The 24,300-nt window shown below is 44.5% G+C and overlaps 1 protein-coding gene across 9 annotated transcripts in view; it reads left to right on the top strand.

Moving 5' to 3' along the window:
• The window catches only part of SLC34A2 (solute carrier family 34 member 2), a 63,195-nt gene that overhangs the window by 13,822 nt on the left and 25,073 nt on the right, over positions 1–24,300 (top strand). For 2 of the 9 annotated variants that reach the window (XM_077301492.1, XM_077301493.1), the window contains 3 exons: positions 19,346–19,451; positions 19,799–19,939; positions 22,772–22,900. In XM_077301492.1, the coding sequence (XP_077157607.1) occupies positions 19,349–19,451; positions 19,799–19,939; positions 22,772–22,900 (373 nt within the window). In that variant the 5' untranslated portion in view covers positions 19,346–19,348. The other 7 variants (XM_077301494.1, XM_077301491.1, XM_077301500.1 and 4 more) reach the window with 7 other exon arrangements.

Raw genomic sequence — 24,300 nt, 5'->3', positions numbered from 1 at the left:
GCCCTGTATAGACAGGGCACGGATTTAGGCAGGGAACAGATTTATGCTTACCCAAGAAGACTTTTGGATCTCATTGGATTCCGGAATTCTCTGTGGGATCCGAAAACTCTGGTGACTTGGTTGATGAGCTGGAAGAGGGCTAGCATTGCCCGCTCTCTGAAGCCATCGACAAGATTGCCCCTGATACCTGCTCATCTCCCATCCAAAGCTGCCCCTTGGTACACATCAAAGCTGCGCAAGTAGAAACAGGAGCTGAGAGAACTAAAACAAGTCTGGAGGAAGACTCATAAGAAGCAGCAAGAACGTCTTATGCTTATGAATGCTTATGAGATGATGGTGAAGGCCACTAAGAAGAAATTCTATGCAGCCTCCATTGCCTCCACAAGCTTGCATCCAGCACAACTGTTCAAAACAATTAAATCATTGACATTCTTAGGATCATCCCAAAATTCTGAATTGGATATCATCGGTGAGGCTTTTGTGAGCCATTTCGTGGAGAAAATCTTGCTGCTCTCTCAGAACTTTGCCTCTGGGTTTTACACAGGAAGTGAATTAGAGGCCATCTCAGAATCCTATTTTGGACAACTCTCCTTGGCTGAAGCTCTTGACCCATATTCCTCATGGCTGGTTAAAGCTGGTGCTGAGGAGATCTGGGGCCCTCTCCAGGACAACCTGTCCCTAATTTCAGGGAAATTCCCGGCGAGGCTGAAAAAGGCAGTGATGCACCCTTTCGTTGGCATTTTCATTTGTACTCTCACAGATGCTGAAGTGATGCATGATGGGAAAATTCTGTTTCTGTTTGTTTTGACAGTTGTTGACTGTTTTGTGTGTAGATTGTGAGAGTTAGAGTGAGTCTCTCTGCTTCTGTGTTATAAATGTCAAAAAAGAAACGGTGTAACGGAACCAATCTGTGACTTGATGTAAACAGGAAAAAAATGTATCTCTGAAAAACATTTACCTCAGAAGACAGTTACTGTTGAAGCTTTAGGACTGAATGTTTACTAGTGTGTAAGTAAACATATTTATTCTTACTAAAGAAGACTATATGAATTACTTTCAAATAAGAAGAAAATAGCCAAGGAAGAGTTGTCATCACCTGGCACTTATGATACGCAATTTTCTTCATTTTGTTCTGCCTGGGAGGTTAGTGCAAGTTAATCAACATTCACAAAGGTTTTATCATCTGCTTGGAATTCAGATATTGATAGAAGTTAAAATCCCAGTATCACGCTCAAATTTTACTATTAGACAAGAATTTTATTGAGAAAACAACTGGATCATGCTGACCCTGCCAGTTACCTCCCAGTTTTGCATCTAGCATTCCTGGGCAAGGAGACTGAACAGGTGGTAGCAGGACAACTCCAGAGATTCTTGGAGGAAACTTCAGCACTTGACCCTTTCCAGTCTGGCTTCTGGCTTGGCCATTGGGCGGAGATGGCTCCGGTCACCCTGACCGACGATCTCTGGAGAAAGCTGGATTTAGGCGGGTGGGCCCTGCTGCTCTTATTAGATCTGATAGTGGTGTTCAACATAGTCATTCACAAGCTATTGACCCACTGACTAGCTGATATAGAAGGAGAGAGACAGTCCTGAAATAACAGGAGTCCTTTCTCCAAAATCGGGGACAGAGGGTGGCAGTAGGGAGAAGTGTAGCTGCATTTTGCAGGCCCTGCGGAACTGGTTTATGTCCTGCAATACTTTGATCTCTCCTGGAAGCTCATTCCACCAGGTTCATTGAGGCCAAATTCATCTCTTTTGGGCCAGGGATCCTGGGCAGGTGTTGATCTGAGGGTTTCAGTGCTCTTAGGGGAATATAAGGGAAAAGGAGGTCCTGCAGGTACGCTGGTCCCAGACCGTTCGGGGCTTTTAAGGTTAGAACCAGCACCTTGAACCTGGTTCAGTCTCCAGGCTAGAGCCAATGCAGATGAGAACTGGTGTTATATGTGCTTCATATTGAGCCCCTGTCAGGATTCATACAGCTGCATTTTGGACCAGTTGGAGTTTCCAGAGCTGTCTTAACGGCAGCCCTGTGTACAGCGAGTTGCCTAGTCTAGATGTGACCATCATATGGATCACACTAGCTTGGTCCGGCTCTGAGAGGAGCAATGAAAGCTGCCTTGTGCAGCTGGAAAAATGCCAGGTGGGCTATCTTCATGACTTAACATTGTTAATGGAGGGTCCAAAATCATGTGCAAAATTAGGGTCCAGTTCCACAGAGCCTCTAAAATGGAGCTATTCCATCAGGGTTATGGCAGAGAACTAAACAAACAACATCCACTCATAAGGCTGGCCTCACCACTAGGGGAGGAGGAGGACTGAAAGATTCCTTCATCAACCCCCTCCTCATCCGGGAATTTTCACTGGGGGCATTTAGCAAATGTAAATGATTTGGACTTTTAATTTTGTATGAGTTTTAATGTTGTTACCAACCCCTGAGTGACATGGAAGGGTGGAATTAAAATAAAAATTTATTATTATTATTATTTATTAAGAGGCTTTCAAAGCGAGTGAGGAGCAGAGGTGGTTGGCCACTGCTTTCCTCTGCAGGGTCTTCTTTGGTGGTCTTCCATCCAAGGACCAACTCTGCTTAGCTTCTGAGATCTGAGATCTGATGAGATCTGGCTATGCCATGCTGCCTTCCCTTCCACAATAACCCACAAAGCTGGACAACTAAATGATTGAGGCAGCCATTGAGAAACCCCTGAAACTTTCTTTAGACTTCAAGAAACCCCAGAAGTGGTGTGATCATGTAGAATATGGTTGGGAAGTATAGCTGTGTTCATGCCCACCTGGGGCCCCTCCCCTTCTCACCCCTCCAGGCCCATCATAGGCCATTTTGAGAGGTGGGAGGGGCAGTTGACATGACCATACATGGTCATATAACCCTTAAATGTTCAACAAATTTAGAAAATACATACAGAATGAATTAACTCCCATCCATTCAGGGCCTTTAAGAATTCCCAGGGTTTCACAAAACCCTAGTTGAGAAAGCCTGGGTTAAGGGGATAAAATAACTTCCCTATGAAGAAAGGTTTAAAGAGGTCAGGGCTCTTTTGTTTGGAGAAACAACAACTGAGGGGGTGACATAATGGAAGTTTACAACATTGTGCATGGGACAGAGAAGGCAGAGTACTTTTCTCCCTTTCTCATAATACAAGAACTTGTGGGCAGTCAGAAATAATGAGGAAGTAATTCTTCACCCAAAGAGTAAGTAACATGTGGAATTCACTGCTGCAGGAAGCGGCGGCATCGACAAGCAAGACAGCTTCATGAGATGACTTAAACATCTGGAGCAGAGATCCATCATGGGCTATCAGACAGAAGGTATCGATGGAACACTCTGTCTGAGGCCGTGATGCTTCTTGGTGCTTGGGGGTCAGCAGTGGGAGGGCTTCCGGGATTTTGGCCCTGCTGGTGAGCAGCCTGATGGCACTGGGACAGGGCCACTGTTTGACACAGAGGGTTGGACTGGATGGGCCATTGGCCGGATCCAACATGGCTTCTCTTATGTCCTTATGACTGGGATAATACTTACCTGAGAATCTCTCTGCCTATCAAATAGGATTCGATACTACGGCCTTTTTCACCTGTCATTATTTGGTACCAGTCTGTTTCCGGTTTTTCAGAATAGTATTGATATTTTAAAATAGGAAGCCAGTGGGCCATGGCAGCAGCAGAAAAAAAAAACAACCTTCACTGTCCGGAAAGAACCAAAACAAAACAAAACCAAACCAGCCCATCATCCTTCTGTCCTGAGAAACATTCTGCGCAAGTTTTGGTATCTAGGGCCAAGTTTCTATCTGACGCCCTTAACTGCTTTCCAAGAAGATCCACAATAGGTTGCCCCAATTTTCCCCTGGGGAAATTTGAAATAGGTTTAGGGAGGGGGAAGGAGAAAATAACCCAAGTGCCTGCCAAACCAGCAAGAGGGGCATCACGCACTGGCCCGAGCCAATGAAGACTGTATGGCTGATGGGCCAGTTTAATCGACGTGTGAGTCTTTCGGCGTTTTTCTCTTTGGAAAACCTTGCCAGCTCCTGACCGTTCTCCCTGCTGAAACTGCTTGGAATTGCTACAGCGGTGAGTAGGCTGTACCTTGACAGCGTGAAATTGGAATGTGTGGCAGCGATGACAAGAGACTTTGCTCAACACCGGCGCACTCTCTCTATATATTGTAGCTCCCGGCTGGGCCCCTGCTTGAATCCTGCACTGTCGGGGAAGGAAGAGGCAGGTGAGTGAAAGGTGACCTGATCTCCAACTTTCCCATGCCGTCTCTCACACGCTTGCCGCATTCTCTTCCACTCGCTTATCTGAAGCAACAATCGCTGGCTCTTATTTCAAGCTTGTACAGTAGACAGTGCGAACCTTTTGAATGAAGTATAGCCCAGGATACTGTAAACCTCAGAGGGCACCAGCAACGAGAAGGCAAACTCCTAAAGATGAAATGTTTTGAAAGGGATTTTGTCTGAGAGGGCTTTGAGCGTTTTCGTTTTGCTGACTTATTTGAAATATATTCCTTTTGGCCCACTTTTCTAGTTCTTGTTCCTCAGTGGGGCAGTTTTCCATTTAAACACTTTATAATCAAAGGGTTCCAAACACCGAAAGAAACAATGCAGAGCAGAGCAGAGCAGAATATGTACAAATGAAAGAATTGGAAAGAAAATATTGCCTGAACAACACATTTTGTTTAATTTATTGGAGGGGGGAATGGTTTAGAGTGATTTCTTGGTTCTTCACGCCAGAATTTCATTTTCACCCTTATTTCATTTTTATACTATTTTTTAAAAGAATTCTGGGGCCACTTTGCTTTGATCCATTGAGATTAAAAGGATACATGACTCTAAGAGTAAACTTCAGCAGGTCTGCTGAGGTTTACTCCATGAGATCTACTCTCAGGAAAGAGTTCTTAAGTTTGCACTGACTAGAAGCCTTGGATGAATTTAACATTAGCCAGAAATCTGCTAATAGCAGGTACTTCTTGTTTGTTGAAGTCGTTGTTATGTTTTCTTCCTTGGGATTTGCTCTCGGGTTTTTCTGTGCTGTGCATTTTGTTTGAGCTCTGTCTGCGTGGCCTCAGAGGATAAAAGGGACGAGCAGACAACTTTTCGTTGGACCTTTATCTGCTGATGAGAATGGGTCGGTTCAGGAGCTTGGTGGAATGCTTCTTCGGTGATGCAGCCAGAGATGTTGAGAGCAGTGTTTGACTTTTGCGCATTTCCCTGGCTTTGCATCAGAGATTAATGTTGTCGGGCATTGCATTGAAACGCGATTCGCCCAACAGGTATTCCTGGTGGTGTCACTAGAGCGAGAAAAACTTGTCCCAGCCAAACTAATTTGGCACAAGCCCTTCTTTAAAATTACAGCTTGTTCTGTCATGCTCACTATCCATGCACCTGGGATATCACTAGGAGTGCCTGGATGAATAAACCACTGGGAAAAAGACAGCGAGCGGCAGCTTTGTAACGAGGGACATGTTGCTGAAAGAGAATCTGTTTGAGCATAGAAATGGCTGAGTTCTGTTCTCATTTGACGGTCCTGATCTGGTGCAATCTTCCCTACCGTGGGAGCCTGAAGTCACCAACTCTTTGTTGTTCAGATTTCTTTGTTCTTCTTTTTTTTTTTTGCTCGCTGAGTTTTGCAGACTTGAACATTATTATTGTTATTATTGTGTGTTAGGCTAGTGTCAGGATGTTGTTGTTGGTGACCAAGATCGAGATAAATTATGGCATGGTCTTTCCTGTTACTATGCCTGGCGTGACAGCTGGACAACAAAAAAGCTGATGGGAAGAAAGTGAATTCCTTTAAAATGTGGTGCTGGAGGAGAGTTTTATGGATCCCATGGACCATCCAAAAGACAAAGAAGTGGCTTCTAGATCAAATCAAGGCTGAAGCTAAAAGGACTAAACTGACTAAACTTTGGCCGCATGATGGGAAGGCAAGAAAAGAAGAAGACCCCACATGAGATGGATGGACTCCGCCAAAGAAGCCACGGTCTTCAGTTTGCAAGACCTGAGCAAGACTGCTGACAATAGGATGTTTGGGAGGTCATTCGTTCATAAGGAAACCAAAAGTCCAAGACAAGTTGACAGCACTTAACACAGATATACAAGGTTATTGCTTTCCCCTACAACAGCTTCCTTGGGGGTCTTCCATTCAAGTGCCAACCTTGCTTAGCTTAGATTTATGGCCACCCCAGCTCGTGGCTTTCAAGGTAAGTAAGAAGCAGAGGGGGTTTGCTGTTGTGTTCTTCTGCAGAGGCTTCCTTGGTGTTCTCCCTTTCCAGTACCAACCCTGCCGAATTTCTCATATATGTAGTGTATACTTTAGTTTTATTTAAATACAGCACAATGCCAGATGCTGTAGAGTAGGCTTTCTCAACCAGGGTTTCATGAAACCCTGGGGTTTCTCGTCAAACCTGGAAGGGTTTCTCAAGTGGGTGGGAGTTAATTCATTTTTAAATATATTTTTAAAAATTGTTAAACATTTATTTGGTGATATGGCAATATATAAGCCTCTTGTGGCGCAGACTGGTAAGGCAGCAGACATGCAGTCTGAAAGCTCTGCCCATGAGGCTGGGAGTTCAATCCCAGCAGCTGGCTCAAGGTTGACTCAGCCTTCCATCCTTCCGAGGTCGGTAAAATGAGTACCCAGCTTGCTGGAAGGTAAACGGTAATGACTGGGGAAGGCACTGGCAAACCACCCCGTATTGAGTCTGCCATGAAAACGCTAGAGGGCGCCACCCCAAGGGTCAGACATGACCCAGTGCTTGCACAGGGGATACCTTTACCTTTTCCTTTATGGTAATATATAGTCATGTCAATCTGCCCCCCTCCCCAAAAAATGGCCAATGATGGGCCTGGAGGGGTAGGAAGGGAAGGGGCCCTGGGTGGGCATGTATACAGTTATGCTTCCCAATCATATTCTGTACAATCATGACACTTCTGGGGTTTATCAAAGCCTGAAGAATATTTCAGGGGTTTCTTGATGGTAAAAAAGGTGAGAAAGGCTGCTGTAGTGTAATAACAGTAGATATAGATTAAAGCAGATTAATACAGAAGCTAAAAGGTAAAGGTAAAGGTATCCCCTGTGCAAGCACCGAGTCATGTCTGACCCTTGGGGTGACGCCCTCTAGCGTTTTCATGGCAGACTCAATACGGGGTGGTTTGCCAGTGCCTTCCCCAGTCATGACCGTTTACCCCCCCAGGAAGCTGGGTACTCATTTTACCGACCTCGGAAGGATGGAAGGCTGAGTCAACCTTGAGCCGGCTGCTGGGATTGAACTCCCAGCCTTATGGGCAAAGCTTTCAGACGGCTGCCTTACCACTCTGCGCCACAAGAGGCTCTTTATACAGAAGCTACACATCATTAATAAAATATACATAACACATGGCATTGGTATGTATGCAGTGCCCAGTTCAGATTGTCATTATGGTAGGCCCCCCTGCATTGTTTTTCCTGCCCGCAGTTGACCTAAGAATAATACTTTTGTGCCTTCATGTTGCAACTGACTCACGGCAACGTTGGGGCCCTACGTCCGCAGGGCCTGTAAAACAGAGCTATTCTGGCAGGCATGTGGTTGAGGCATCACATTTTCTCAGACGGCTTCTGGCCTACCTACCAAAAGGATCTAACAAACTTAAATGACCATCCAAACTACCAGCTGCCATTTTTAATTCTAGGAATTTTTAACATCAAAATGCCCTTTATGTTCCGTCCCCCCAATTTTGATATGGTTTCTGTCTTAATTGGACTGGTTTTAAAGTATTTTACAAGTATATGGAATGTTGTGAGCTACCCTGAGCCTGCAGGGAAGGGCAGCATATAAATCTTAAAATAGGTAAGTAGGTAGGCAGGCAGGCAGGCAGATGAGTTGTTCCTGGCAAGAGATGAGCCTTTGCCTTCCACTGCATAGCAGCTCTAATCTTCCTTGGTCATTTCCCATCCAAGGACTTACCACGACCACTCCTGCCTAGCTTCCAGACTCTGATGAGATCAGTCTAGGTTCGGCTTTCAGATAGCTGCAGTGGTGCTAGACACACACGAATTTTCCCACTGGGAAAACTCACAGGCACGTTCACAGGTGACCTGGGTAGCCCAATCTTCTCAGATCTTAGAAGCTAAGCTGATCAGCCCTGGTTAGTATTGGGATGGAAGACCACCCAGGAAGACCAGGGTCATGACACAACAGCAAACCATCTCTGAACATCTCTTGCCTTGAAAACTCTATTGAGTCTTTTCGCTTGAAAAACTATGGAGTCATCATAAGTAAACTGTGACTTGACAGCAAACCCCCCCCCCAAAAAAAAGCATAGCTATCCATAAAGGATTGAATATTCCTTCCTCCCAAATTGTTTTTGACGAGGATGAAGGGGAGGGGAGGCCGAAACCCTTCCTCAATCTGCACTTTGATGGCTCAAGGTTGACTGGTGGTAGTTCTGCAGGAGAAGAGTGTTAGAACCTCCCTGTGTGCTAAATTTCCTCCTTGCAAGCAGTTTTGTCTTATGGGTTGTTCATTCTACATGGCTCTTCTCCCTTCTGCCTCTGCATCAATTGCATACTTTGACCTAAGTTCCTACGCAGTAGCCCTACGCCTCCACAATCTCGATGGAATCATCATGAGCAAGTTGTGTGTTTGTGAAATAAAACCATTATTAACTCTGTCTTGGGCTCACAGGAAAGATGAGATTATCCCAGTATCTAAAGAAATTGCTCAGTTTCCTGGAGCATGAAATGGGTGTTGAGAAGAACAGTGCTCTCAAGAGCCATAGGTGGCATGTCCAAGAACTACATGTAGCTCCTTAGCCACTGAGTGAAGATCACTGACCTATGGACATTTAAAAAAAAATGTCACGCCTGTACTAGAAAATCTAAGATTTCTGTTCAGATACTGACTCAAGAAAGCATTGTAAGATATAGTGATGATACTAGTGAGATTATTTGTGCCGTAGACTCCTTGAGGAGGAACTTATGTTACTTTGTAAGAGCCAGGGTCACTGTTGACATTCTAGAACTGGAAAATGACAAGTGGAATCACAGGGGGAAGTCTGCAAGTTAAGATGGCCCTAGACTGCTGTGGCCAGCCATGTCCTGGGTGGACAAGTGAAGAGGGGACAGGGAACAAGCCTATGTGTAGGGAAGGGTGAGGTTCACTGCAGCCCAAGGTGGCAAGTATATCCCGAACCTAATAAAGGCCAATTTGAAGCCACCCTATAGCGTCAGTGGCCTTCCTGCATCTGAGGAGCATGGAAACAATGACAGTTCCCAGCTTGCTGTCCATACCCATTTTCTAAGTGTCACATAAGCAGATTTCCTCCCACTGCACTCTTTCAACATATTTAATTCACTTGCTCTTTTTACGGTTTACACCCAGTAACTTCTTGCCATAAAGATTTCTGTAACAAATAAAGAAGAGCTTGGATCCAGATGCTTCTGTGGCTGTGAACATTTCTACCTGCAGAGCATTATGTTCCCGCCTCCCCCTTCCCAGAGCAACCAAAAATGCCCCCGAAATTCTGTTTGTATGGGGGAAGGGTAGTACAATTCCCCATAAAGAACAGAATTTCATTGGGCATTGCAGGCTGCCAGAGAAGGGTGGATGTGGGGAAAATCATGCTCCATAAGTGAGACACTTGCATTCCCAAAAATGCTTGTCTATGCCAAGACAAGGAATGGCTCATAGAAATAACAAACTGGGACACACCTCATGGAGCTCTTAGTAGCTCCTTCCCTCATTCCTAACTTCTTTACCTCCCTACTGCCCCTTTCTCGGCCTACAATGTCCTTTGTGTGTAGGAATGCCAGCTTTCAGGTGGACCTGGGGGTGCCCTGGAATCACAGCTCATCTCCAGACTACAGAGCTCCTAAATTAGTTAGGATTCAAGAGGGTCATGAACATTAAATGGTAAAAGGAGGAAATCACCAAGGAGCAATTGTTTTTAAAAAATCCAAGAAATGTAGGGAGAAGGTTAAAAAAGCTAAGACCCAGGGTGAGCTCATGATTACCAGGGGAGTTAAAAATAACAAGAAGAGGGCTTTTTTTCTTTTGGCTGTGTTTGTAGCAAAAGGAGAAATAAGGAAGTGGTGGGTTCGTTGTGGGGACGATGGTGTCATGATTTCAGGAGATGGTGATGAGGCAGAAGTGTTTAATATTGTCTTTGTTTCAGTGTTTTCCCATAAGGAAAAAGCTGGAGGGAAATCTAGTAGAGTACTGAGGAAGGGATAAATTATTGGATTTATAATTGGCTGGCTGATAGAACCCAAAGGTTGCTCATCAATGGTTCATCTTCATCTTGGAGATAGATGACTAGCGGTGTACCACAGGGTTCTTTGCTGGGGCCAGTATTGTTTAAGTTTTTCATAGATGATGTGCAAGAGTCAATGGAGGGAATATTGATGACATTTGCTGATGACACTCAATGGGGTGGGATGGCTAATACCCCAGAGTAGCGATCCCCAACCTGTGGGCCGCGGACCACATGTGGTCCTTCGACTAATTGGAGGTGGGCCCCGAAGGATGCCTTCTCCCCCCCCCGGCCCTTTACTTCATCCCCCCCAGCCCTTTACAACACACTTCATTGTTGTGGCATGTCTGTATCTTATTTTGAAGGGATGTTTAAACATTACCATAGTGATCAGAGAGTGTTAGGGCAGTGGTTGAGAGTAGAGGAGTAAACTACCCCCCCCCACGGACCTCAGTAAAAGGCGTTGAGTGGTCCCTGGCGTTGAGTGGTCCCCGGTGATAAAAAGGTTGGGGACCACTGCCCCAGAGGAAAGGACTAATAGTCAAAGAGATCTGGAAAGACTAGAAAACTGGGCCATAGCCAACAAAATCAATGTTAATAATGATGCAATGCATAAATACAAATGGGAGATACCTCTGGCTTGATAGCAGTGCATGTGAAAGGGACTTAGGAGTTCCAGTGGACAATAACTTGAATATGAGCCAACAGTGCAATATGGCAGCTAAGAAGGCTAATGCAATATTAGGCTGCATTGCAATAATCATAGAATCTAGAGAAGGACACTCTATTCCACATTGGTTAGACCCCCTGTGGAATATTGTGTCTGATGCTGGGTGCCACATTTCAAGAAAGGTATTGACAAGTTGGAAGGTGTTCAGGGACTGAATCTAAGCCTACAAGGAAAGGTTGAAAGAGTTGGGCACATGTAACCTGGAGAAAAAGAGGGCAAGGGTGATACAAAGCTGTGTTTAACTATGTAAAAAGTAAACATTTTAAGGAACTGCTTTGCTTATAACTTTTCATGGAAGCTAACCTGTATGCTGCAAATCCCAAGGACAGCCAAAGTTACCAACAAGATAGTTTTAGAGAGGAGCAATCCAACTATGTGATTGGAAGGGAAGACATTACTGCTGAAGCTCACTTACTTTGGACACATCATGCAATCAAACTCGCTAGAAAAATCATTAATGCTCGGCATTGTCAGCGCCAAAAGGAAACGTGGTCACCAAAGGATCCGCTGGCTCGACACGATCAAATCCGATACAGAGATGACCATGAACCAACTGAAAGAAGCAGTCAGAGACAGGGGCACATGGTGAAGACTTTCCTATAGAATCACGGAGGACTGGACATGACTGAATGGATAACATCATCATCAAGCTGTTGTGAGGTTTTCCCTGATGGTCTTCCTGCCATCTGCCATCCCATTCTCATTACTAAGGTGTGCCTCAGAATAGGGAGAGAAGGTTCCAGTACCCAGGCAGCTCGGCTCTCCATGTACTGTCTTCCTGCTCTGAGCTCAGCCTGTTGCTTGCTTGCGTGAGTGAGTCAGGGCCTTGGCTGACCTCATCTCTGAGAGTTGGGGTGGGGTTGAGTCAGGTCCCTGCACCGGCTCCCAATACCTGTTTATCCATAAAAGTAAGCAACAGTACTTATTGGGCTGAAACTAAACAATGGTAATGACTGGGGAAGGCACTGGCAAACCACCCCATATTGAGTCTGCCATGAAAACGCTAGAGGGCGTCACCCCAAGGGTCAGACATGACTCGGTGCTTGCACAGGGGATACCTTTACCTTAAACACATTTAAATTTCAGTGGGGGAATGAATGTAAATTTAAAACCTTCATCATGATAAGCAGTGCAGTCCTAAAAGTTAGACCAGGGTTTCCCGACCATGGTGCCATGATACTCTATGGCAGAGGTAGTCAACCTGTGGTCCTCCAGATGTTCATGGACTACAATTCCCATGAGCCCCTGCCAGCTGGCAGGGGCTCATGGGAATTGTAGTCCACAAACATCTGGAGGACCACAGGTTGACTACCCCTGCTCTATGGTACTGCAGAGGCCCCTCAATGGTATTGAAAAGGCACGAGGGGTTTCCAAAATGGCGGTTGGGGAGAGCCCTCCCACTCTGTGCCTGCCATTTGGGGCTCTGAGCAAAGAGAAAACAAGTAAGTCAATTTAAAAAATTCTACCCTTATTTGGACAGGTTGACCTGCTCCCTCCCCAAATGGCCGATAGGCCTGGAGGGGTGGGAAGGGAAGAGGCCCCGATCATTTAAACCTTTGATAGCCCAGGCTCCTCTCACTTCTGGGGTGTGTGGCAGGGAGGTGTGACCAGCAAACATCACTTCCAAGTACCTCGAAGCCTGAACAATATTTCAACGGTACGTCCATGGTGAAAAGGTTGAAAAGGGATGCATTAGACAAGGGGTAGTCAACCTGCGGCCCTCCAGATGTCCATTTGCTGGCAGGAGCTCCTGGGAATTGTAGTCCATGGACATCTGGAGGGCCGCAGGTTGACTACCCCTGCTTTAGACCCTTCTAAGCCTTTCCTTCAATGGGCTGAGGTGGGTGGGACTGCTCTTCAGCTTGTACTGTTCAGTGCCTGACTTGGGCTAGATCTTGCCCAAGCTAAGTAACTTTAGCAGCTAGGTGGATCATTGACTCGGTGACCCAGGATCAGTGCTCTCCGGCTGCCTGACCAAAGGGTTTCATCCTTTGTCCTCAACCAGGCAAAATACAAAAGAGGGATCAGCGACCCAACTGTGTGCGACTGCAGAGCATTGTTTCTAGCTCACCATCCATGACAGTGCAAAAAAGAGAACAAGTTGTCCCAGTGAAGCGACCCAGTTTGGAAGCTTTCAAATTAAAGGGGTACAAAAAAATGAAAACCAGTGTGAAACTGGGAGGCGATTGTGGCAGTAAGGACAAGCCAAGACTTTCAAATGCAGCTGCTTATTACCTGAGCCAGCAGACTTTCCTACATGCATGTCCTTTCCAAGTACTCGAGTCACTAGGAAGTGGGGCTTGAACAGACCTCTCATTTGCCTGCTTGTTCTCCTTCCCTCCTGCCCCCCCCCCCCAATCTGCCCTAGTTGCCAAGTGATTTATTATAGCATCAATGTGTAGAAAGGCCCATTCCCAAGGTCCCATCACAAGCCAGCATGACCAAGAAACTCAACTCCTCAATTGCAAAACCAGTTTGGCCTGAAGAAGTTTCAAAATTCGGCCATGAGCATCCTTTGTCAAGTAAACAGACTGCGGTTGCTGCTGAAAAACAGAAATTTCATACCTAAACCTCCCAAATCAGTGATTCACCTCTATGCATGCTAGGGCTTTCTTTGCATGTGCTGAATGTCTGCTCTTCATGAATTGCCTGTCCAGAATGCCAATGTGGTGTCGTGGTGAAGAGAGACAGCCTCTCATCTGGAGAATCAGATTTGATTACCTACTCTTCCTCCATAGGAAGCCAGCGGGGTGACCTGGGGCCAGTCACAGTTCTCCAAGATTTCTCAGCCCCACCTACCACAAGCAGTTCTTTTGCAGGGAGAGAAAGGGAAGGTGATTGTCAGCCGCTTTAAGACTCTTTTGGGTCGTAAAAAGCAGGGTCTAAAAAACAATCCTTCTTCTGGTTTCCAGGCAGAAAACTGAGATATCTGTTGCTTTACCTTCCATAATGCAAAAACAAAAAAGGACCATTTGAGCAGGTCATCATCATAATGGTATTTTGTATGATGCTGGAGTAGCACTTATTTCATACACATGTACATGTATGTGCCACTGAGCAAGCATATGTGCTCAAGGGCAAAGAAACCATCTGGACGTGCACAGGAAAGCACAAAAACTTTCCTTGACTCATGGGACAGCAGGTACATAACAAAGTAAAGATGTCTGCTATTAGGCTTTCTCAATCAGGGTTTTGTGAAAACATGGAGTTTCTTGACAGCCCTGGAAGGGTTTCCTGAACGGGTGGGAGTAAATTCATTTTTAATATATTTTTAAAATTTGTTAAACATTTATCTGATAGTATGACCATATATGGTCATGTCTACCCCTCTCACAAAATGGCCAACAATGGGCCTGGAGGGGGTGAGAAGGGGAGGGTCCCCGGGTAAGCATGTACACAGCTCTGCTTCCCAACCATATTCTGCATGATTGTGCCACTTCTGGAGTTTCTCGAACCCTGAAGAATGTTTCAGAGGCTCCTCAACGGTAGGAAAGTTGAGGAAAGGCTATATTAGACAGCTGGAGTAGGGGGTCAAGAGTCCTACTTCAGATCTTCATCCTGCCATGGAAGCTTACTTGTTGACCTTTGGCTAGTCACTCACTTTGTACCTGACCAGCCTCACGGGGCAGTTGTTTCTCTAAAGTGGAGCAGGGTCAATCCCTCCTTAGATAACGCAGTGTTGATTAGATATATAGGCAAAGATCCAGGTTGGTGCTTTTGTGCAGAGTCAAAAACATAGGAATGAATGAAATTGGCACACCTAAAATACAGGTGCCCATTTCCAGGCTTCTGTTGACGCTCTTGTTTCCATGTTGATTGACTTGCTAGTGCTGGTCTATGATTCCTATTGGCTGCAGTGTACCCAGGAGAGGACTCATTCTATCCAATGAGGACTCTACAGATAATTGTAAGGACCCCCCCCCCCCACCTTATACTCATTGCTGACTAACTCTGGTCCAGTTTGTTTCAGATTGCCATTGCTAAATTGGCATTAAGGCCTAAATGGAGAAATGAAGGATGTTTTTGTCTTGCTTTTGGAGTCCAAGGACAGTCCTTATAAGATTGGCTCTGGGTTTTGGGGAGCCCTGGGTCCCAACCTCTCTACATAAAATGTCCCAAGAGAAGGGAACAGGCCAGGACTTTGTTCAACTCCTTGAAACCTATCTGCCTTGAGGGTTTTAGCCAAATGCAAAAGAGTTGTGGGAGTTCATCACAAAAACTCTTGCGACGTCACGGGTCAGGATGAACAACACAGGAATGTGAGAGTGAGCTAACATTCCCTAGATCAAAAGCAGGTAGATTAATCCACAGTAGTATGTGAGTATGTAAATCACAAAATTATTTCTTGGAGTGAAGTTGGGGATTCTCAATTTGCAGCAGTTCTTGGCGCCACAATCATTCCTGGGCTTGTATTCCTGATGTGCTGTGCTGATGGAGATGATGTCTTCCAGGTGGTCATGAGTGTGACCTGTGGCCCCAGACGGTGGCCTGGCCATCAGGCAGGGACCTCAGAGTGGTCCCAGGCTGTTAGGTGGCTTGATTTCTCTGTCTAGGGGATAATCAAGTAGGTAGTGTGGATTGTTGTAATAACTGTGCAGCTTTTTGGTCAGAAGTAAAAAAAATAACAAGTTTAGGTAACTAATTGTGAAGTTTAAAATAGCTGAAGTTTAAAATTAACGAAATAATTTTTGTTTCAGTTTTTGTTTGTTTGTTTGTTTATTTACCGTCCTCCCTGAAGGCTCAGGGTGGTTTACATGAAACAAGAAATGATACAGGTAGCTCCATTTGTAGTACCAGCGAGGTGATAACAACAATAACATGGTGGAATGGTGGAAACTGCAAAAAGCATCTGCTCAACTTATCCTGAGGCCCAGTGAGTTGGGCGGATTCTAGTGGTTGTCGTAGGAGAGAAGCTTTGGGGGCCATGGGAAGCAGTGGTTCAGCTCGACCTCAACCAAATGCTTGGCGGAGTAGCTCCCTTTTGCAGGTATTAAACAGGCTTATTAATCTTCTAAGAAAGGGGTAGTCAACCTGTGGTCCTCCAGATGTTCATGGACTACAATTCCCAATGAGCCCCTGCCAGCAAATGACTACCCCTGTGCTAAGAGATGCGGGAAAAAGGCAAATTTCATTTATGTTCAAGAATTGTAGATGAAATATAATCAAATTCATCTGCTACAGTGTTTATGAATGAGGAAAACTGCTTGTTGCACCTGGCCCTATTACAGGCAGAGGAGCGACCACATTCGTTAACTGTGATGGATTCAAAAAGAGTTGCTGCATCAGTTGATTCCTCCTTAGAGGAACGATATCTAACAACAAGGTAATCTTCGTTGACATTAGACTTGAAATGAAACCCCAAAGCTTCTTGACCCCCCAAATAAAAATAAAATTCTGAAACTCTTACATGCTTTGCTTATAGAGAGGTGAATATTGGGGGGGGGGGGTGACCTCAATGCAAAGAGCAACATTTTAGATACAAACATATCAGCCGTGGCAAATTTTTACCACATCCAAGGAAGCCATTATTCAAACAATTTAATTGAATAGATAAATGGCACACACAGAATCCTAGGGCCCCAGATTACACCTTCTGTTTGGCAGTTCTTATTTTCCAGTTGGTCTATTTTTAGCACCCAAAGAACTGTTAAGATTCCTTGACAGTTCCCTGACTGAGCCAATGTCAAGGGTAAATCATGCATCTATAGCACTTCAGTTAATATTTAATGCAAGAAAGCTTCTGACATGGCACCTAGATAATGATTTATTGTCTCATTTAGCAACTAAGAGTAAGCTGCAAGCTGATCCGTAGGAAAATTTTCTTTCAATTAATAACTCCGATGCTTCCTCAATTGCTGTACGAGAGGCCGATAAAGCCGCCTCCAGCAGCAATAAGTGCTGCAGCATATCTTAAAGAGGAAAAGTAATAGAGAGACAAAATCACTCAGGACAACTGAAGCTATTTGAGGTGAAGCATAAAAAGTTCATAGTTCTCAAGCATATAAAGATATAAAGACCAAAAAAAAAGCTTTGGAAGAATTGGAGACGGAGAATATAAACAAAAACTTAATATTTGTGTGTCAGAGGGTTTTTTTTAAATTAGGGAATAAAGTTAATACATTCTTAGCTCACAAACAGAACTAACCACGAGAAATATGTACATTTTCTTCTATAAAGGTTAAGTAGGGTGTTGTAGAAACTTCTGCTTAACCACTATGCCAAGAGCCAGCTTGGTATAGTGGTTAAGAGTGGTGGCTTCTAGTCTGGTGAGCCGGGCATAATTCCCCACTCCCCCACATGCAGCCAGCTGGGTGACCTTGGGCTTGTCACAGCCCTGATAGTGCTGTTCTCACAAAGCAGTAATGTCAGGGCTCCCTCAGCCCCCCTCCTTCACACGGTGTCTGATGTGGGGAGACAAAGAGAAGGCGATTGTAAGCCAGTTTGAGACTCCTTCTGGTAGAGAAAAATGGTGTATAAAACCCCAACTCTTCTTCTACCAAAATTGCACAAGAATGTGGAGATTTTTATGCTAATTTGTACTCTTCAAAGAATCATAAATTAAATTTTCTCTCAAAGAGAAATATTCTTACGTTTCCTGAAGAGAAAACCTTTTGAGATCAACCAGTTGGTCTACAAGAAAGCAAGGAAGCAATTCAAACATTGCCCAGACATAACTATCCTGGGTTTAATGGTTTTACACAAGAGATCTACCAACATTTTAGTTGTAAGCCCCTTGGGTGCTACAATAGATGAGAATTATACAACAAAGACCACTGATCCCCAGATTGCATAAAAATAATAGTTATACCAACGCCTGATGAAGTTTCCACCAGCTTGAGTTCTTACGGCCTTGTAAATTCACTGAACTATGATGGTAAAATTCTTACTTTAATCCTAGCAAACAGGTTAAAAATGGATGCCTCCAAATACATAAATGCTAAACAAACTGTTTATCCCTAGGCTGTTCATCTATGACAAATATTATACAGCTTTTCAGTTTGACTCATGCCATTAGGGGGAAATTAAAAGCAGTGTTTTTTCCCCCTGTTCCACCAATGATTAAAAGCATTTGATCAATTTTTATTGAAACGTTTGCAAGCTTCAAGCATGGGCAAAAATTCAACTATTCAACTTCTAAAGTTTATCTGCACGTAACGTTCTATCAGACTCAATTTCAGTAGCTAAACCTGATTTATGTGGTTTATGTTGCAGCTTTCTTAATTAATATTAGTAAATTTGGCAGCCTACTTGAAACGTTATTCTTTCTCAGTCGTTTATAGATATAAACAAAATGCTGAGAAACCAGTATTATACCTTTTAATGATGTTCTACCTGGTCTTGACTCTTTGAATTGGATAGAGAAGATTAAACTGACAAGCAAAATTAGTACTTATTTAGTAATTAAATTAAGTCAAGATAACATTATTGGGAGACAATTTCAAACCAGTAATATTTGATATAAAACAAAAAAATTGTTATGGCAATCTTTCAGTCTATTTTGGGATGCCTTAATCCTTATACTTGCTTGCCTTTGAACATTCCCTTTTTTCTTCGTGATAAGACTCAGTGATAAGAGTGGCAAGGATTTTTCTCTCTCCTAATGGATAAGTAGAAACAGCACTGTTCAAATAGTATCAGAAGCATCTTTGTAAAATGACTTGCAGAAAGATCAGGGACTAAGGCAAATGAATGAATCTAAAAGTTTACAGATGCAGTTTCAAAAACATCCCCCCCATGACCAAAACCCCCCAGAAAAACCCTTTATGACATGATCTTTAGTTCTTTGAGACTCATTCAGGTAGTGACAAGTGGGGTATAAAAACCAACTAAATTACTCAATTTTTTAGTAACAAAACATCTCTTTTGAATCGTATCTTTAATGAACTGTGGTCCATGTGTTGCAAATTAGCAATCATTCAGGCAAAAGCTGTGGGTATGTCATGAGTTCGGGAATGTTGTCTGTTTTTCAATAATAATAATAATAATAATAATAATAATAATAATAATAATAATAATAAGTTGTAAACTGGCCTGAGCCATGTGGGAGGGCAGTATAAAAATGCAACAAACAAGCAAACACGTAATAAAGGAATGTTTCTTTCAATGTCATTAAGGACATTGGAAGAGAGACCTACATGAAAATAATCCTTTCTCAGGCTGGTATTCTAAAAGCTGGGGACGGGAGAGAGTTTTTGCATGAAAATAGATTCTTTGGCAATAAGTCCCAAAGGTGCTCTCTTACAGAAAACGCACTCATTCACCGGGATTATCCCCTCCCTTTTAATTACTCAGCTCTCTTTCTACTGGGTATGGAAATACTTCAGAAGTCTTTCTTTGTTGACCCTTTCCCCCCCACCCCCCCTTTTCATTTCAGAAGATGGCTCCGTGGCCTGAACTAGAAGAGACGAATAAGTATATCGAAGAGCCCTGTTCCCAACAAAGTCCAACCATGCCCCCCAAAGAAGAGACGAATCTCAAAGGTAAATCAACAACAGCCCTTGCTCTTTTATGGACCATGGCCATGATCCAGCCAGAGTAGCACTTCTTTACCTCCTATCGATTCAAAGGAAGTGTGAAATGACGATGTCACCAGCACTTGAACGTGTTTTATCTTAGTCAGACAGTTAAGTTGCTAAACCGAGGTGGTCAAACTGTGGCTCTCCAGATGTCCGTGGACTACAACTCCCAGGAGCCCCTGCGGGATAACTGTAGTCCACGGAGAGCCACAGTTTGGCCACCCCTTTTCTAAACCGTGTTCATAACATTCCACATGTCGACAGATATGTCGACAACCATAATTGTATCAACGTTTGATTTTGCTCCTCAGGCAAGGCAGTTTCCTTGGGGAACCAGATGGAGCTTTTGCCTGCTTACTCCACTATTGCTCTGACAGCTGATCAAGAACCTCGCAATGAAGAGGACCCTTGGGATATGCCGGTGCTCCAGAGCACTGGAGTCAAGTGGTCAGGTAACGAACTAAGCATTTCGGAAATGACTGGATCGCTTTAATCTTTCCTTTCTCCACGATCCCCATTCAGTTTCTTTTGCTTCCCAAATGTTGGTTTTCTGTTTACTCCGTTTATAGTTTGCCTTCTTTGCTAAGACTCAGGGAAGGTTATTCTGTTAAAAGCAATGCAATAAGAAGACTGTAACATTTACAACAACCCATTATTAAATAAAAATGGTAATAAAATAATCAATGTTAGAAATCAAAACATGCTAAGCAAGGGCCGGGCAACGCTTAGTAGTAGTCGAAGAAGAGTTGGTTCTTATATGCCACTTTTCTCTACCCAAAAGAATCTCCAAGTGGCTTCCAATGGCCTTCCCTTTCCTCTCCCCACCGCAGACACCCTGTGAGGGAGGGGAGGCTGAGAGAGTCCGGATATTCCTGCTCAATCAGAACAGCTTTATCAATGCTGTGGTGAGTCCAAGGTCACCCAGCTGGCTACATATGGAGGAGGAACATGGAATCAAACCTGGCTCTCCATATTAGAAGTCTGCACTGCTAACCACTACACCAAGCTGGCTGTCTTATACTTGGATAGGAGACCTGTTACCCAAACTGACTTGCTGCTCTGTCACCCAGAGGGATACCCAAACTGAACCCAGAGGAAGGGATGATAGCTTTGGAAAGGAGTCTCCAGAAGGGTAAACAAGGGATCTGTATACAGATGTTTTATTCCAGAGCAGTATTCTGAGAAAGAAATAACATAAGCCAATGGATTCCAAGCAAGTGGAATCCTTATTCATTAACAGGCAGCCACGTTATAGAGCCTACAACCTTAGAACCACCAGTAAAATGTAAGTCAAATGCAAGAAATCACAACAGTCCACTTTCTTCCTCCCTAAAGACACTCACACCGTAGATAGTACAAGGATGAGGGATGAGACAAGAAGAGGGAAAGGGAGATTCCCAGGTGGATAATTCTTCCTGATCCAAGTTAGGTGAGAGGCTGTGAGTTGCAGGAAGTCCATGAGCAGAAGCCTGAGGGGCCATAATATCAAGGAGAGAGGGAAAGTATCTTAAGAATATAACACATAAGAAGAGCACTGCTGGATTTGACCAGTGGTCCTTCTAGTCCAGCATCCTGTCTCACCCAGTGGCCAACCAGTTCCTCTGGACAGCCAACAACAGGGCAGAGATGCTGAGACCTTCCTCCTGGGCTTTGGGTTCCCCTCAGTCACCATGGCTAGTGGGCACTGATAAACTTATCCTCCATGAATTTATTGAATCCCAGTTTACTTATACCACAGATTTGAAGAGGTGTGCCTGCCTATGAAAGCTTCTACCCAGAACCAAACATTGGTAGCTTTAAAGGCACCACTGGACTCAAACGTAGTCCTGCTGTTTCAGAGCTAAACAGCTGCCCACCTGAATCTTTTTTTTATGCCATTAGTAAGACAAAAATGTTATGTTTTTGTTTTAATTGCTCTACTGTTTTAATTGCTCTACTGGACAGCACCAGGAACATCTGCGGGCCTGGCTGTTACGTGCCAACACTCTTGTGTACTTCTCCCGGGCTATGTACATCCTCTGCTGGTTTTGTAGACTAGAGAGCTCAGAATTTGGACGTGCCTCGCAGCACCCATGCCCCAAAGACTGGGCACTGTTCTTTTGTGTTTATTTTGCATACCTTAAGAGAACTCCGGTTTGTCTGGGCTGCAGGCGAAACATCAATAAACTATTCTCTTGGCAGGAACGACTTGCTTTGGGAACAGGGAGAGGTCATTTGTCCCAAGGCAGCCTGTCTCAAACCACTTGCCCTGTGCAGTCATTCAAATCAGGTTCATGCCATGGACACCCGCCTTCCGCTGAATCAGACCCTTGGTCTGTCTGGGTCAGTATTGTCTGCCCAGGCTGGCAGCTGCTCTCCAGGGTTTTATGCAGAGAGGTCTTGCACATCACCTGCTACCGGAGCCTTGTAACTGGAACTGCCAGGGATGACCCTGGGACTCTTTGCATGCCAAGCAGAAGCTCTCCCACTAAGCCACACCCCCACCCATGTTAGCCCTTCTCATTATAAAAATAATAGAGGGGGAAAACGGGCAACTATTACTGAACCTTCCTGTTCTCATCAGACCGCAGTAATGATAATTCAGTTATTGGAATAACCTTCCTGATCAGAATGCTATGAGCAATTTTCCATTAAGTATTAATCCCTTAAGTATTAATTTCAGTTGTGATCCCCCCCTCCACCAATTGCCATTAACTGTATTGCATTGGGTTAGCCTTTCTCAACTTTTTTATCATTAAGAAACTCCTGAACCATTCTTCAGGCTTCAAAGAACCCCAGAAGTGGTGCAATAGTTCAGAATACAGATGGGAACCATAGCTGTGGACACACCCTCCCAGGGCCCCTCCCCTTCCCACCCCCTCCAGGCCATCATTGGCTATTTTGGGAAGGGCGGCAGGTCAACATGGTCATATATGGTCATATCACCTGCTAAATGTTTAGAATATATGTTTTTAAAATATATAAAATTATTTAACTCCTACTCATTTCGGAAACCCTTCCAGGGCTGTCAAGAAACCCTGGGGTTTCATGAAACCCTGGTTGAAGAAGCCTGGGTCATTTTAAAAAGGTTAGCTCAATTGTGATTTTTTAATTTAAAAAATGGGCTTTTAAAAGTTTCCTAAGGATCTTTTAGCTGCAGTGAAGTTTTATTAACAGGGACATTCCTTCGGGTTTATCATCCACAGAAATCATAGCACCGGCCTTGACTTCACAGACTCCACAGGGAACGGCTGTGCTCTCTTTCTACCTTAACTTGCTTTCTTTCTTTCCTTACTTTTTTGCAGAACTGGATGGGAAAGGCAAAGTGCTCTGTGTGCTCAAAGGCCTCGGGAAGTCGATTCTCTTGCTTGGTCTCCTCTATTTTTTCATCTGCTCCTTGGATGTACTCAGCTCTGCCTTCCAGTTAGTTGGAGGTATGCAAACAAGGACATGAACAACATTGGATGTCTTTTGATTCTGTCCAAGGGACCCTACTGAGCAAAGCATCACGCCTCAAAAAGAACCACTCTGTAAAAGGAAACTCCCCCCCCCCTTTTCTTTTGCCAAGATGTCTTTGGTTTTCAGGACAGTGTTGACTTTCAAGATTAGCAGTCCCATTTGATTGTAGACAGTGCCTTTTATTTTGGGTGCCAGTCAGGCATGGCAAACATGCCTCATCTGGGACACAGACATGAGTCACTCAAAACGAAGACAAAACGAAGACAAGAGTGTCCTATTGCCCCCTAAACATTTACCAAATTTCTTGTGGCATGAGGTTTTGTAGTTAAAGCTTGCCTCCCTCAATGTGGTAAGGAGGAAGTGGAGAGGATTGGAGGGGGCTGTGTATAATTGACTTTAAATGTGTACGTATGGTATGACAGGATGGTGGTCAGCAGACTTTCTGTCTTTTCATCTTTCTGTCTCCCACTCTTCCCACTAGCCCAGTAGGTATTTCTGGTGAGGACAGGAAATTTGCTGAATGTTGGCCTTTAGGGTTGTTCTGAATATTTTCACAGGTCCAGGGGGGAATGGTGATATTTGCTCATACAACTCAAAACTCAGTGAAACACAGAAACACAGAGCCGGATGGGCCCTGGGGAATTCACCACTTCCTGCCCCCCACACTCCCTCAGTGACCCCTGCTCTACGCTGAAAGGAAGGTAGAATCCCTCTGGAGGAAAATTCCTTCCTGACCCCAGAGTGGCACTCAGCTTTCCCCAGGCATGTAAGAAAGGGCTCATCTCTTCCTGCTCACCCTCTCACGATCTACCTAACTTCACAGAAGCAGGATAGCAGTCAGGTGGCCTTCTAAAAACCTCCAGAGGAAGAGAGCCCACCCCCTCCTGAGGAAACCTGTTCCACTGGCAAACTGCTCTATTGCACCCCCAATAAATTTTGTAATGTCATCCGATCTTTTCCTGGTTAAGAAAATTTACAACGTCCTGACTATAAATGTCAAAAACAAGCTGCAGGAGGCAAACATTTCCTGCTTGACCTAAATCTAGAAATATTGTGTGCACATCTCAATGTTCACCCAGTCTCTCCCCCCCCCCCCCCCCCCAATATGCCTCTTGCATAACTGCTGCTGTCAGTTGACAGGAGTGCCGGGTGATTCTCAGAGCTCTCTCATGACCACAGTTGATCTCCAGACGGCCTAGATCAGTTCCACGGGAGGAAACAGCTGAATGGGAGGTGGGCATGATGGCAGTAGCCCTGAGATATTTCCCTCCCCAAACTCTGGCCTCCCCACACTCTCCCCACGCCCGCATCTTCAGGAATTTCCCAACCCAGAGCTGGCAACCCTCTCAAAGAGGCAGAAAGGAATAGTTTTGCT

This window comes from Paroedura picta, chromosome 10, assembly GCF_049243985.1.
Source record: "Paroedura picta isolate Pp20150507F chromosome 10, Ppicta_v3.0, whole genome shotgun sequence".
Taxonomy (NCBI): Eukaryota; Metazoa; Chordata; class Lepidosauria; order Squamata; family Gekkonidae; genus Paroedura; species Paroedura picta.
The sequence above is the reverse complement of the archived record's forward strand: the minus strand, read 5'-3'. Positions and strand labels throughout refer to the sequence as shown.